Raw genomic sequence first — 16,848 nt, forward strand, 5'->3', positions numbered from 1 at the left:
TCCTTCCTTTCTTATCTGCCTGTCTCTAACCACCTTTCTCTTCGTGATCATGCTGGAGAAGCGGGGAAGGAAGATGAAGATGGGGAAGAATTTGCATCCCTCTGCATCAGCCAAAAGCAACTCTGGATTCTAAATCAGTACTAGATGCACGGTGCTCTAATTAGCATTATTTTTTAGCTGTCATTATATTTCACCATAGAACAAAAGAGTAACAAGGATAAGCCAGTAAATACTAAGACTGAAAACTTACTCCTTGGGAAATGGGATAGGTTGAAGCAAGCTGGCCAGTGCTGGTCTCCAGTCATCATAATCTGACCTGAAAAGCGAACATTTTATTAATAGGTTACCACATATTAAATACAGTTTGTCAACAGTTAGCTCAGGGAGTCAAAAGCTTTGTACTGACGGCATCAGCAACCCTTCTGTTTTACTGAGACACTCTGAAGATCGACAGTGACATTTCCCTCTCCATTTTCAGCACACTCTCCACTGAGGCACAATAAATCTGGTATTTGCAATGACCTCCAGAGAGGCCTTCTTTATGTCAACTTAAAGACATCTGCTCTTCATGAAACCTGTTGACATTTAATCACTACGTAATACTTTCATCTAAGTTGGTACAGCAATTTCCAGGCCACTGCTATTTACAGCTCTGCACTGTGTTTAATTGGAATTACTTTATTTCTTTTTGCTGTAAGACATAAGCCCATCTGTAAAAACCAAGACACCTTCCCACAGTCAATTTCTGACCTTGGCACAAAGGAATGGGTCAATCTAAACAGTATAAAGTCTTTAGCTTAAGAGGTGAGAGACGACAAAAGGAAGGACTGTCAAAGTTATTAAGAGTGAAAGGGGACAAATGAGGACAACCACCACAGCAGGGAGGTCAGGCCAGTGGGCCCAGTAAGTTGTCTCCTCCCTGTTGCGTGAGCATCACAGCTCCCAGCTGATGCATTCAGCTTTCATTCTGCTGTCAGCATACAGAGCTGTCCTTCTAAGGGGAGCCATCCGTAAGAGGATGCTCATGTGCACCAGGATCTAGAGAACATTTTGCTTTACAGCTTGTGCTGATCAACGCAAACCAATCTCCCAGCAAAATAAATCCACGTGGTGAAACACCTGGGCTTCTCCTGTAGGAACAGTGATTTGCCCACTACCACCCTCTCCTTCAAAGGAGCTCAGTTAGCTATTAGTTAGCACTAATTACAAACTGTAACAATGCGCTATGCAAAGGGTACAACCACTGCAAGACATCTGAAGTGAGGCACACAGAGGACAAGTGCATTTGTTAAGTCAGCACCAAAATGGGGCACAGAACCCACCAGCCAGAGATAAAATGTAGGAAACCTCCTACGGGGTGAAACACCTTGGGATTTCTGCAGAAGATAGTGCAGAAGAGCCTACAGTCTGCTGTTACACTTTGGATTTCAGTTTTAGAAGTCAGATTACTGGCTGCATCTTACTGCAAGCTTGGCACAAGAGCGTGGTGCTTCTTTAGGATGGAACGAAATGTAATGTTCTCAAATGGACAGTATCCACTGATAGTATTAGAAACAGACAACATATGCACAGAAAGCATTCCAAAATAATGCAGTTTTTGCAAAGAGAAGGTTCTAGGCCAGAGAAATTTAAGATGGATGCATTTCTGAATGTCTCATCCACTCTTTGAACCACATAAAGCAGAGGTTTCCATAACTGGTAATACAAATGATAGGCCACAAGGGCACATTCATGGACACAAAGAAAACTTATGTGCATGAGCAGGGCATTTTTAAGAAGCAATACACAGAAGTTTTAATTTGAAGGAATAATCATGATGTAAAAATCAACCAAGGTGGCAGTTATCACTTGCCCCAGAGTTGTACGAGTTCAGGTTACAGACATCTATAGTATCTCATGCAAGTAACCAATCCACAAGAACAACTGTGACCTGACAGTAGCTTAACATATTAAAAAACAGATGGATGCCATACAAAAGCACTATGGGATGGATTAGTAGCTGTTCTTCCATACTGCCATGCAAAAGTCCCAGGTTTAATACAGACCCTTTCCTTTCCCATACTAAGTGCAACCTAGCACAGAACTGTCTATAATTTCAGTAGTTGCCCTTTTCATGGGTATTAATCCCAGCATGTACTTTCCAGTCATTTCCTGAAATGCCTCCACCAAGACACCAAGAACCAAACCATTGTGTTGAGTTCTTCCCCACCAGCAGCTGTAAAACAACCACAAAAGCACTTAGGCATGAGGCTGAGGCTTCAAGGCAGTTCAGCAACTGAGGTGGCACTGGCCAGGCAACATACTCAGTGCTGGTTCTCTTCAGAACACCCAGCAAATAACATTTGAGAGTCTTGGCTATGTCCCCTAATAAACACAACTTGTTTATTTTCTTCTCGTTATCTTTAGAATTTGAGACATGAAGCATGGCCCATGTGAAGCTACAGTAACCCAAACAAGAAACCTCATGCCCATGCCTGTTGTTCTAAAAGCCACTGAGCCAAATTTTCAATTCTAAGCCCATCAACAATTCTATTCTGGTCTAAATTAGGAGCAACTGTGGTAAGCAGTGCTACACTTACCTATGGCGGACCCAAGTTGGAGACAGAGCACTTTGTGATCACCCATTCACAAGGTTCTTTCCAGAGACAAAACCCCCTTACCTGCTTAGACACTAGACAAGTAAGGAAGATAATCAACTCTGTTTACTGCCTCAGAACAGCAAGACATGAAGCAGTACTTCACTGCAAGGGGTTACTTTTCCCCTTAGTCTCTGTGAAGTGAGTATCCTGAACACCTGAGGATAGGGTTTTCACAGAAACTCAAACAAGTCAAGGAAACCTCTCATGGAGCACCTCTAAAATGAGCCTTCTGGATTATTTTAACCAAGCTTTGATTAACTGAGACTCTCTACAAGACTACTTGTTTCTGACCTACAGAGAAACTGAATGGGTCAGTGACATGCAACTCTGACCTCTGTACTGTTTGGAAACTCCTACTTAAACCAGTAACTCTTTTTGCTCTCAAACCAATGTATTTTTATTGGTAGGTGCCAACAAATTTAAGAGCAGATTTTTGAGCAGAAGAGACCCAAAAGTCAAAAGGTTAGAAAATTCCAAGGTACCGAAGGTGTTTCACATCACATGAGATAAAGCACATACAAATCTCCCCTAAGAGAAGCTTAAAAGCTGAGACCCACTGGAAGGCTTAGTTCCCATGACATCTCAGGTTATGTTACACCACTAAAATTCCTCCTTGAGCAATCTGGAGAGTTGTGATTAGTAATAATGTGAACCAATCCATTTTCCGTGGCTGATCTTCAAAGGAAATTGCAAGAGAAAGAAAAAAAGCTGCTTTGCAATAGACTAAGACCAAGTGAAACTCTGCAGAAAGAATTGGATAGTATCACTCCCTGACTTTTCTTGAAGCTGGGAGTTATGTATGGCATCCATTTGCAGAGCAGGTCTGCGAGGGGGCAGTGAAAATAAACCATAGCCTGTTTTCCTAGGAGGAGAAGAAAGAAAAGAAAACCATCTCCTGTAAAATCCATAGAGTTTGGTCACACGAGCAGGACCTGAACATAAAATCTACAAAACTCATAATCCTTTCAATCTGAGCTAGGGAACATGAAACAAACACAGCCCAAGAATAAAACTAAACTACTTATTAAAAGCCTACGGTGTTTCTCCTCCTCCCACCTATTCCCTTTTCAAAAACATTTTCCTTCTGTCTGTGCTCATCTCATCTGCACTCTTCTTTCATTTCAGACAGTTGCCTTCTTTTTTTTTTTGATCCATTCAAAGCTCTACCACAGGAGAGAAGCGTTTGAAGCAGGGAAAGAAAGGGAGAGAGATGAGCTCTGGCTGCAGTTAACAACCACAGCGATGGGCCAGACAAAGAGGCCATGCCAGGAGGAGGAGGAGGAGGAGGAGGGAGTGCGGAGAACTCGGGTGACAAACTCCTGTTGGAGCTCTTCAAAGGGCGCTGGGCTGAACACTCGTCACACAGCTTAAATCCCAGGATGGGCTTACACCAGCAGAAGGGGAGGGAAGACTCCCTGACGTACCCCATGGCTCCAGTGTTTGTGGGGTTTGCAATCTGAGGTATCACAGCAGGCAAGCTGCAGCCTGATCTGTGGGTTCCTGGGAAACGGGTGCCACGGCACGAAGGCTGTCAGAGAGGTCACCTGCTGCTGCACACAGCTTTCCTTCCCCAGAAACCCTTTTTAGGGGGTTGGCCAGAACATCGTCCCACCATAATAATGAACTAATCCCTGACTGCAGGGACTTTGCCTTTGGGCCACCATCACTAGCGGGCTGCCAACATAATACATTTTCCTTCCCCAGGATCACCTTTCACCAAAATGAAAACCTGCCCATATGTCATGTGCAGCACAAACAATCCAAAACATATTAGCAGCCCAGGGCAACCCTGATAAACATGACATAAGAGAATCCACTTGGGATATTCAGAGCACGCCACTGACCTATTGGGGAATGCAGGGAAGGCAGGGGAAGCTCCAGTGGGTGCTGGCGTTTGGAAAGTTGTCGGTCTTATCGCCAAGAGACTGCAAGCCCTGAGCCCTCTCTTTAGAGGGTAATAGAGAGACAAGAAGCGCTGCTTGGAAATAGCTTGTTTCTCCAGACTGAACAGCCCGGCAAGATCAAAAATCTTTTAGGTAACTCCTCTGATATCAGACAACAAGGTGATCAAGCCCTCCAGTTGTGTACCCCTTCTTTCCCTGGGTCCAAGTCCAACTCCTCTAATTGTAAGACAAGAGGTTTAGCTCGGGGCTCCTGAGCAGGCTAAGAAAAAGCTGCATCAGACTACACCATACAGGGCACAAACCTCCTGTCTGCAGAGCAGCAAGGTGTCTTTTCACATACAGCCTTCTTTTGAGCTGGGCTTGTTTGGTTTTTTGCAAGAAGAAAAATAAGCCTCACTGAAAGCCCCTCAAAAGGTCCTGCCCTGACTGCCGAGGACAGACACAGCCTCCACTGCCCACAGCTGGCATGGCAGCATCAGGAAAAAGCAATGCACATTTGCCTGAAAGAGCCAACACTACCCTGGTCACACTGCCCCTGGGGAGGGGTACAAGTGTTCGGGCATCTAGAAGGACCCTTGCAACTACAGGCAGCCATAGAAACAAACAATAACACAGACAAAGGGTGAGAGCTTACGATATATCATAATCTCAGCATCAGCCTCCTTGGGAGGTGTGTCTGTTCCTACAGCCAGAGTAGTTTGTTGTCTGTTAATCCAGATTACACTGTGGACACAATTTAAGTGTCCCCTGCTTATGCTGGGTGTTGTGAGGGGAATCAGTGGGGTGCTTCAGGTGACACGCAGCCTTTGAAGATACCCAGCCCAAGAAAGAGGACACAAAGCTCCTTCCAGATCTGACCACAGTTGTGCTGTTCAAACACAAGTTTGGCTGTACAAGAAATTCTCTAATACATGGAAACATTAACATGCAAGTTGGAGCTGGACAAGGCTAAGCAGCTCTCAGAGCCTCTAATTTAATATGATGAAGAGAAAGATTTCAATTAATTTAGTGCACTTTCTACACACCAGTTTAAGACCTGTAGCATCCAGGAGGCACTGACTGGCATCAATAACAGGATCAGAGTCCAGAATGCATTAGTGGATATTGACACAGAAGTTTGATCCACTTTTGAGTGCAGGACAAAAATAGCATGTCCCACCAGGGACTGTGTCTCCTTTCAAATCTGCCCAGACTTTGGGTCATCTGCCAGCGACTTTAAAACCACGGCTTTCTGTTTGCCTTTAGCATGCAATAGTTGCGTTCTGTTACTCAACCACATTAGAAAAAGGGTCTCAGACATTCTTGGTGCTACGGTAACAGCCCCACAGATGGATTTTCTAATCTGCACATTTAGCCTCTGTGCAAAATGTGAGGTATTGCAGAGATTATTAAACAATTGCTGTTACATTCTTATCAATATTAGAAGCACTTAAAGAAGTAAGTATTGTGTAGGAGTGAGGCGAACACTCAAATGTCCTCTGCTGAAGATACTGCTAAGAGTTCTTATTTGCTAGGCTTTCAATAATTAGTCTGCCTAAATAAATTACTCCCTGCTGCCCTAAGTTAATTATGTAAAAAAGATATCATTGTTGGTGACTCTCTTGTTTTGATGATGATATTGAGTCAGACACCTAAAAGAACAATTAAATTCAATGCTAAGCAACTTATTTATGTTTGGCTTCAACTGTTATTAATAAGAACATTATTTTAGTGACTGCCCGCTGAGAGCTCAGCTCCTGTATAGCAGTTGTTTTATAATTAATGTTTTCTTCCTACTGGCATGTTCTTCACATCCCTTTCTTCATATTCTTGTTTATTTCAAAGCACAGTAATAGTATTTAGTGCATCAGAAAGCCTTTGTTCAACAAGAGTTTAAGCATGCAAGGAAGCAGCATCACAACAGCATTATAACTACTAACAGTTGCACAATGTTTTTCCGTTACTGGTTTCAGAGTTTAAAAAAACAACATTCAAAATCTTTACCTATATTCTATGGATAAAGAAACTGAGGCACAAAAAGCTGCAACTTATTGAAAACCTCTGAATAAGCCAGTGGCAGAATCAGGAGCCACACTCATTTCTGCACTAATGCTTCCAGGTCCCGGCAAAAATCAAGAGATGAATAGGAACAGAGAGGAACCCAAATCAGTGGAGCTACAACATACATCAGCCACAGCTCAACCTTAAAAACTGCTCTACATTCCCATTGGTCATGATTTCTCAAGCAGGATGCAGAATCTGGCACAGGCAGCCTGAGGAGTTGTATGCCTGGTCCTTCACTATACATAGCCCATGGATTTCATACCAGGGTACAAGCCAAAAACAGGCTGCTCCACACCTTCAACAGCAGGTTCCCATGTTGATTGTTGCTACTGAAGAGCTTGGTTTTCAAAAAGAGAGCAAACATATAAACCCCCCATGTCATTTAAAGGTATGGAGAGAAGTAAGAGTTCTTTGTCTAGGAAATTACATAGGAATTGAGACCTGGCATACTAAATGTTAAAAATGCAGACTGTGAGAAAGAACATGCCCATTTGTGAATTTGTTTCTAGTCTCTGTGTCTCAGCTGCATGATGAAACTGAACCATTAACATTCAGTGAGTCAACATCCCAGCCAGCATCAGGACTGAGAGTTCATAGGTGCTGATGGAGAACACCAGGAGTCAAGGGTTCAGGGGTAAACACACCATGTGTTTAATGTAGCACCTAGGTGCATGGAGACTTAGAAGGTACCAGATGGAGCAAAGTCAGATACTGTGGGTTTTTTAATGCTAATATTTTTAAAGGCAGAAGCAGTTAGGCTGGGGGAACAGGAATAAAATTAGCCTTCAGCAGCTTCCAGCTCAAGAATCTAATGGGAAAAATATCTTGGATTCACCTGTCCTGCCTCCACTTCTGAGTGTGTGCTTATATATTCATTTGCAAGCCAGCTCCACAGTGAATGAAGGAATTGTGTTGAAAAATGGTACTATGTATTTTAAAAAAATGAGAGTGTGGGACAAAACTTCCACAAAATCCTCCATCACAGCAGCTGGATTTCATTTAATTCCCCATGAGCATACGCCCAGATTTGCATTTGACTTCAGAGTCACTACATGCTCATGGTTTACAGCAGAATCCAAATTTCACCCACCATGTCTTGTGTTCCACCATGTCTTGAACTCAACTATTACTTCATTAAGCTTGACATTGTTTAAAAATAACTAGTGTAGAAATTCAACAGCGTGCCCAAAGACATGCTGCAACGCAGCAGCCAAGCTGGCTGTCAAAGTCAACACAGTTGTTTTACTGCACTTGCATTACAGCTTCCATTCTGCAGCCCACCTTTTGTGTTACTCCTTTTGATTTATTTCTGTAGGGAGAAAACAAGTTCTTCCTGAAGAACTTTTTTATATTCCTCTTAAAGATATCCAGAGGATTTGCCTCCCAGGAAACACAGAGACAGCATTTTGTACAGGCTACTTGAACATTCATTCACTAATAAAGGTCTGGTGTACCAAAGCAACTGGCTGACAGTTAGAATGTCCACTCCAATACAAGCAACCCTAAGTCATAAGCTTTCTACAAACACATGAAGGGAGAACCCCTCAGTGACAGTCGCTGACCTCCCAACTCCTGAAGCCCCGGAACAGCGCTGCCTATCCCTGCACAGCACCCAGCCCAGCGCAGACCAGCTTTTCTAGCTCCATCTCAGGCAACCCCCAGAGCCCTGAAGGCAACAAATGGTTTCTTTTCTCTTTTTTTTCTTCTGGTGGGCAAGAACAAAACAGAAACCACTGGCAACAACATCCTGTCTTCTGTAATATGCCCGAGGCTCACTGTACAAATAAGCTTTCCCTTTTCATCTTCCTAACGCTATTTTTAGTACATATTGGCAGTGCCAGATGTCTCTTTCAAAGGCTGGACTCTCTAGAGCTGGAGTTGAGATTTATAACCATGTGTTTGCTGGCTGCAGATGTTAAAGACAACAGGTCTGTGAGAAAAGCTGGCCATTGTTAAGATGACATTGTTCAAAAAACTGCTTAAAATAGTTACTCACAGCATCTTGAGTATTTCAACATAACATCCAAGGATCCTGTCTGCCTGGGCACTCAGCTCGATGCTCATGGTGCTGCAGGTAGGACTGACCATCAAGCAGTCGATCAGGTTGGGCTCGCTGTCATTGCCCACGTTGGCTGTCATCTTCTGATTAGTTGTGTTGTTGCGTTCCACTTCCACGTGGATCTCGTTTGAAGTGACAATTACTGGTTTGAGACGGGATTCAGTCAAGGTGGCCTCTTGAGAGACCAGGTCAGGACTTGTGTGAAGAAGGCGGAGGGGGAGATTAGGCTTTCGGTCACACTGCTGCTGGCAGCCATTCCGAATTTCCTTCAGGCTGGGCGAATTATCTCGGCTGAATTTTAAAAATAAACAAATAATTTCAATAGACAGAAATAACAGCAGAGACCAGGAGAGAGAGTGCAACACTGAGAAGCCAAAGAGCTTTTGTAATTTCCCACTGCATTTCACCCCAGCCCACCAGATTGCTCTCTCCTGTGTAATCGGATTACTGAAATCAATTAAAAACCTTAAAGACCTCGATAGGACTGTTCTGCAGCCCCTGTTCTACAAAGATTTGAGGTTTTCATTGCTCTAATTGACATGCCAGCTTAATATAAAGGTGAACTTTCCCATCCAAGTTGTGCTAAGCTGTAACAGAATCCAAGCCCAAGTATGTATCTGGCTACAGCACATGCCCAGACATTTGTCTGCAACTTTCACGTCTGGAATTTTTGTTGGACACTAAGCAGCCCCTGTCCGTGCTCTACCATGAGGAAAGTCAGATAGGCATAAACAAACAGGAAACAGAGTGGAGGGGAACCCTCAACAGCTAATGGAAACTGGCTTGTGTGTCAAGACTGCGGCATCTATTCTGCAGTAAGTCAGGAATCATGTTTTCCACAATAACAGAGATAGCACTGTGAAACCAGCTCAGGTTCAAGGCTGCAGATAGACAGGGATTTAGAGACAACCTCTTCTTCAAGATCCCACCTTTCCCTTTGCTTTAGGTTCCCAGAAAGGGAACAAAACAGGCACTGCTCTGCCCCGTGTTGTGCTAAATTCCCAGAGACTCTCACCTTCTGCTGGCCTAAAAAGGCTGGGTACAGCTGCAGCCTTACAGGAGATCTCAGCAGTGGCCAAGATGACCATGCAGCTGGCTGCTGAGCTTCATCCTGGAAGCTGCTGCAGCTTGCAGTACATCTTTACAGGGCACTGCCAAGCTCCTTGCACTACCAGCGCTGCCCCTGTTTTCAAGCATGGGAGCCAAAGGTGCACAGTGACAGCGTGCCACGCTCGCTGCCTCAGAACATGCCACAGGGACTACCAGTGAATGCAGGTTCAGCATCTTTCAGGTTTTCAAGCTCTGAGAGTGTAACAAATGCAGTCACATCTCTACAAAACCACACACAGGACTGACCAGGACTCCCACGTGTAACACCAGCACCAGGCAGAGCGAGGACGAAGACGTGCTCTCACAGTCCCACACCCATGCTAACACCAATGGTGTGTTCAGATCCCTCAGACCCCACAGGTTTGGAAGTAGCATGTGGAGGGCTGGGAATTCATACGAACCTGTTGATAAATTCCTCGTAACACGAATAAATGGCTGCTAAGCAGACAGCTACAAGATTTGGCAGGACCCTGGGATGGGGGCATTGTCCAGTTGGACCATGCATGCTGAAAAACAAGAAACAAGATGACATCATCATGAGGAAGATTCCCCTAGGCAAAAACAGTCAGACAGAGCAGGGTGCCAGAACTGGATAGACAGCCTTGGGGAATATTCAGAAGCTCTGTAACAGAGAGTAATTTTAACCCTGTAAATCCCTACCTAATGGCCCCATTTATGAGTAAGACTAAGCTGCTTTTTCAGTTTATCTGATGTGTTATCTCTACAGTCCCCCCAGAACTCTCACATATGACTAAGCTTTATGTGGTGTAAAGTTAATGGAAATCCCTCTGCAGAGGTTCTGAGTCCAAATGTATAAAAAAATGTACACACAGTACATTCAGAAGTCCATTTGCTTCCAGTATGCAACTAGGAAGAAAATCCCAGTCACGGTTGACAATTAGTTTTAAAAAACAAAACTAAAGCACAACCACTGAAAACCCCCAAAACAACAACAAACCCACCCCACAACCAAAAGAGAGTTGAGCAACACAGCCTCATGGACTCTTCCAATTTATTTGTTGTTTGCCAATATCACAAAACATGAGCTGCCTTTAACAGCCAGTAAAGAGATGAGCAGAGCTGGGAGAAGAAACACAGGGAAGCACGTACACAGGACTGGAAATATGCTGTACATTCAATGTAACTAACCTATGAATAAACTTCTTCACCACCTCCATTCCAGCGTTCAGCTCATTCAAAGCCAGAATATACTCCTGAGTAAACAGCCGCAACCGAGGACACTTCCCAAAATCCTGTCAAGAAAGGAGAGACTCAGTGAAGACAGTGAAACATGCACATCCAAACTGTGGGTTTCCAAAAGACATCAACTCAAACACAACTGAATTCACTATGACAGCTTCAAGAGCACAGTATCGCTGCATGCCAAAGTAATGCTCTCCCCACCAATAATGACATGCTTTCCAATTCTCCTTTCCCCTATACCCACTTTGAAACAAAAGATGTTTAATGAAAAGAGAAAAAATCCTACTTGCACTTACATTTCTTTTGTACATTTCACTTTGTCCCTTTATTTTGAAATGCCTTTTTTCTTGGTTAGCATTGTTGCTGCCATTCATAACTGCAGCTTTTCAGAAATGAAACTCAGAAAGAAGATTTTACTTCCATGTTTGACACCCTATCTATCCTGGGTTTAGAGAAAATCTTCCTGACATGCGATCAATAAGTGATCAAGTATAAAACCAGGTATCAGTTCTTTCTCTGGGGATTTTACTCCTGCTACAAGGTGAATTTGACAGGCGAGATCAACAGTTGCTTTCCTTAAATCCTGCTAACTGAAAACCTGTGTCTCCAGCCATCACGTGCTATTTTCAGATGTGAAGGGAGTAAAATCTTGTCTGGTGTTATTCCACAGAACATTTCTTCACATCCACAGAGGTGTGACCTTACTACACAGGCACTACAGAGCTACAAAGCTGCACTTCCAAGCGGTGTGCGAGGCCCACTGAGGACAAACAAGCCCTCCCAGTTACCCCACAAGCAGCTGGCTGTGGAAGAAGAGTAATCCTGAAAAAGTAATTAACAGCTAATTAACGGGTGAAAATTAGAAGAAATGCCACAAGTGGTTAGAAACTGGTGGTCTGTAGAAGGGAAGATACTCCGAAACCTTTGTTATTCAGGCACTTCTGCAGCAGGAACTGAACTATATTAACATCTCCTAAGTTTTACAGCTAGAAAAATTACCAAAAATATGAATACAAGCCTAGGCAAAATAATGTTTTCTTCAAGTCCAATGTCACTCTTTGCTGGTACTGAATGGCAACCTGGTAGCTTCACACAGCAAAGGGACTATAGGTGATGCTACACTTGGTTTTACAATTAAGATCCTTAAACTTCTAACAGCTCCTTCAGGCCAGTGCAAATACACTTGGTTTGAGCACATGAGACCGTGTGCATCTGACACCATTTAATTTCATGAACACTCTTTGCAAGAGCTTTTGCAATTGCAAATTTATTTAGGATATTTTTCAAGCCTGAAGTTAGACCAAGACATCATAAAGAGGATGTCAGTGCTGACTGCTCTAACATAAAGTATCTCTAAATATAATACAACGCTCTGTCACCACATCAGGTGCAGAAGAATACACATAAGTAACTAGCAGTACCAGCAAGACAAAAAGCTATCCTCCTTCTTTATGGCTTCCAAAATGTCAGATAAATGAAGGATTCTTTCCTCCTTATATATGTAGGGAACTGTGAAACAAAACTTGTCATGATCTTACCAAAGGCCACAGAGCAAATTAGCAGCAAAGGCAGGAACAGAGAGCCCGGTCTCCTGCTCTAAGCACGCTGAATTGCAGGGGGCCTTGTAAGGTTATGAAGTTTACTGCCAACACCACTGTCCCCCAGAAGGATAACTGTATTTACATGTGCACACACGCACATGTTCTCTGAAAGACTATTCAGTACAGAAGTCCCCAGAGAGCAGTAAAGTGCCCAAATCCACTCCAATTAATACACGACACCATAAATTTTCTGACTACATGCTGCGGTACAGACATGTTGATTTTCAATCTGCAAATGTTAAGTATGGCAAATATACCCAATTCTCTGAAGCTAACCAAATACAAGCATTACACTGTGCATTTGGATTTTATTTCAGACCCCTCAAGAGTCTGGATACTTAAAAAAAAAAAAATCAGCCTGGAATCCAAGAATAACATTTACAGGATATTTCACTGAACACTACAGAATATTCAAAAATGTTTACATGTCTGCAGAGCGCAGGCTCAGAGCCAGGAATATGACCTTTTTGCCATCGTGGGCTTTCTACCTAGTTCTGTAAACTCAAGGAGTTAAATAATAATACTGTTGTAAAAATAAGGATGAACTGGTTTCTTCTGGGTTCACACTGTACATAGCAGGACAGCAGATGGTCTCTAAAACTCTATCAGTTAAGTGAAACACAGTTGATTGTGTAGTTACAGAGATACGAGACCCATCCTTGAGATCACAGTCAACTGTCTTAAATACTTGATTTTATTAATTTGTTACTCTATCACAGCATCATGAAGTCAAATTTCTTTATGCAACTTTAGAATTATGGTAGGAAACTTCATATGCTGCAAAGGATGGAAGGCTCATAAGCACCTGGACCTCTCTGTGGAGAGGAGTAATCATCATGTATGAATGTTTTCAGAGTTGGAGGGGGAAATCCATTACATGGGGTGGTGAGAGCAAAGCTGGCAGGGCAGTTTCCTAGTGTTTATTTCAATCACTAGCAAGGAATTGACTGAAGTCAAGAAGAAGTGATAAAGCAGTCTGGGAGAGAACAATCATAAAATGACAGGGCACACAATTCCTGGAACAAGGAAGAATAGCAGAAAAGCATAAGGAAATTCAGGAAACTTAGGTAAAAGGTCATTAGACACAAGTCTGAATTAAAATGGAAGTCCAGGGAGCTGGGAAAAAAACATGGAGGGCCTCATCAATAAGTCACCAAAGCTGCTATTCTGATTTTTATTTGATACATTTTAAACCATTCTAACTACAAAGATGGCATGTGGGGAGTAAATATGGAGCCAAAAGCCAGGTGGGAGAGAGCTGGAGCTGCATATGCTGTCACTGCTGCCAAAAGAAAGTTCCTCAAATCAGGGCCTAGCTTGGATGCTTTTGAAAGTCTCACCAAATACTTATTCATTGTGCATTTATTAAGCAGCACACGACAACATGCAGCAGTCACGGTTTGGGGGGTTAGATTTAGACATCACAGAGCCTTGTGCATTACAGGCAACAGAGCAGCTGCTCATTACAGAAGGTATCATAGCAAAAACTTCTCCAAACTGACCAAGTTCCTGTAATACGGGCACTCACCATGTTGTGTTTGAGGATCCTCTGTACCACCGGTGTGAACACTTCTATCACAACCATGGACCGCGGGCGCTCTCGGCAGTGCTGTAACGAGCAACACGTCATTTCCTGAGTTGCAGAAATCATGAAGATGAATCTTCTCTGGCTTCACAGCCCATGTATGCATTACCCCAAGATTAACAAGATCCAAGGGCTAAATTAACCTTTCCTGGGATTAGGGTACTTCTAACACTGTCCTCTCCTATGGATTTGCTGGCACCTAATAGAAAATGACCATGGAAGCTCATGAATTACACAAGTTCCTTTCCCTACCACCTACTCTTCATAAAACTCACTGAAACGGAGTATTTTTGCGACTTAAACACCTTTTGGTCAGAGTTGTGTGAAACTTGCCAACAGTTTATGAAGTAAAGGAGTTTGGGATACAAAGATGTGTAGACACAGGCAGTGTAATGGCACAGACCTCCTGCCCTTGGGATCCAGACTACCCATGCTGGATCTTGAATGGTACCAAACAGCCACTCACCCATCAGAAGCTGAAACATCCAATCATAATGTATTAGAGTATTTTAGATAGTAGGGAAAAACTATAGATAGAAGATAGAGGTCATCTGGCCAACCCCCCCAAGTCAAGGTAGGGCAAATTCTGAAGATAGATTTAGTCTTCACCATTTCAGTTCTGAGTATCTCTGGGGAGGAACAAAACCTGTTTCCCTTCCTGCAGCTATACACAGACCATTTAAAGATTATTAGATGCCACCTCTGACGGAGACCAAAGGCAAAAAACCCCATGAATAAAAGCACCTTGAAATCAAGGCTATATACAGCACTATGACTGGCTTATCTTAAATGCAACAGTCAGGAATTTGTGGCCTTCATTTCTGTAGGAAGGAGACACTGATGAATAACTCTGGGTGAGAATTGTAAGCAGCATCCAGAATGTTTGAGGAATCTACACCCAGTGATCAGTAAGCAGACCTGAAACTCAAATACAAACAAACCTAGAGGAAAAGCAGTATTCTTGAATCCAGAAGCTCTGTGATCCGAAGTACTCAGAGGTTGATGGAAAAGACACAGCTCAAGTTTGGATTTACCAGGAAAGAGGATGGGTCCTTGTGATCTTCCAACTGCCATTACCCAATGACATAATGCCATTAAGGCTGAGTTATGCATCACATTACCAACTGATCTGAACACTGTGACTCCAATGATTTTTGCATTAGCCGAATAGAACATGCAGTAGGGACATCTCTTGTACCCAGACCGGGGCGTGGGTGTCTGAAGATTTTAACTCTCACAAAGTATCAGGACTTCACAGTCTGACGTACTAAAGATATGGATCTATTTACTGTAATGGTGCTGTAAATGGTCCCAGTGTCACTGGTTGGTGACCAAAAACTGAAATCAATTTGGGCACGAGGTAAGGAGTTAAAGAAAAAACAACCACCCCCCCAAAGAACTACACCCATATACAACCACGAGATTTCAGAAAGCCAATCTGTCCTGATACCTTGCAGAAGAATTCACAGAGGTCAGGAGGAGGATGGTTGTTTTCCAGCAAAGGTGCAATTGCCTTTAAAAAGGAAGAGAGATAGAGAGAGAAAACATAATTAGAGTAAGCATTTTGTGGGGAAGTATTTTTCTTGGGGGGCGGGGGGTAAACCTCTCACTCAAAAAAGGACAAAAGCATCAATAGACAAATTAGAAGTGGGCTGTGTGTTTATTTTCTGCATAAGCTCAAGCACACCTCTGCTCTCCATCCTCTGGAAAATTTTGCTCTTAACTACATCAGTGTAAACACATAAAGCTCAGCAAAGGAGTACAATTTTTGTAACGGTTTAAATGAAAACAGCAGACCAATTGTTTTAGGATGTAATCTAGCAAGGATGAATCTGGCTCACCGTTTCAGTTATGTCATCTCCCTAAAAGAAAAAATACTGAAAAAAACACTACATACACACACATCCTTTATAAAACATAAGCTCTTTTTGTGAGAAATAACTCCCTAAAAGTAAAACAGCATTGTTCTTATCTTGGAGGACCCTATTCATCAGCATGAAGCACCTAACTTTGTGAAAGTTGAGATCAGCTGTTCCTTCTTTGTTGCTATGCAAACCAATGTGCTTATGTTGAGTAAATACATTAGAGGTCATACCTGCCACTGAGGCTGTAATGAACTTACGTTGCTGTGACTTCCTTTATAAATTGGCAAATGGTACTAGAACAACGTATGCTCTCTCAACGTGATGGTGCCTTTGGGCTTTTCCAGTCTTGAGCTAAAGGGATTCCCAGTACCCATTTAAAAGTAAGACTCTAAATACAGCAGCTAGGACATTTTGTATTAAGCAACTGAACAGGAGATATTTTATCTGGATGGCATCTGGAGTTTTACTACGGCAGCTTGCTCTGCTTTTTGCTCTCCATTTCATCTTAAGGATTTCAGACCCTGCAAGCCTGTTTGCAATTATCATGTTTCACAACAACCACTTTCACATACACACAGGTCAAGCTTAATGTGAATTTTAACAATGAAACTCAAGCACATCTATGAAGATCTGCTTTGGTTGCACATAACAATTGTGAAGTTTCTGTCCATTATCCTGTGCTATCCTTCTACTGTTCACTCTTCCTCTGGTGATGGTCTAGCAACAATGGACCGATGGAAAATGTGACACTATCCAGCGAGACTAGAACATCCTCAGTACTCATCCAACACCTGAGCTAAAGATTGTCCTTGAATACATCTTTTGGAGTGTCTGCTACA

General features: G+C 42.8%; 1 protein-coding gene across 1 annotated transcript in view; it reads right to left on the reverse strand.

Moving 5' to 3' along the window:
- Positions 1-16,848, reverse strand: part of CMIP (c-Maf inducing protein) — a gene marked incomplete at its 5' end in the record, with an annotated part of 132,711 nt that overhangs the window by 16,034 nt on the left and 99,829 nt on the right. Inside the window, 6 exons of the mRNA XM_084270299.1 lie at positions 251-316; positions 8,583-8,936; positions 10,157-10,261; positions 10,905-11,008; positions 14,088-14,168; positions 15,595-15,657. Of these exons, the coding sequence (XP_084126425.1) occupies positions 251-316; positions 8,583-8,936; positions 10,157-10,261; positions 10,905-11,008; positions 14,088-14,168; positions 15,595-15,657 (773 nt within the window). The remainder of the gene's footprint in view (positions 1-250; positions 317-8,582; positions 8,937-10,156; positions 10,262-10,904; positions 11,009-14,087; positions 14,169-15,594; positions 15,658-16,848) is intronic.

The sequence above is a fragment of the Gallinula chloropus genome (assembly GCF_964237585.1).
Source record: "Gallinula chloropus genome assembly, chromosome: 13".
Classification (NCBI taxonomy): Eukaryota; Metazoa; Chordata; class Aves; order Gruiformes; family Rallidae; genus Gallinula; species Gallinula chloropus.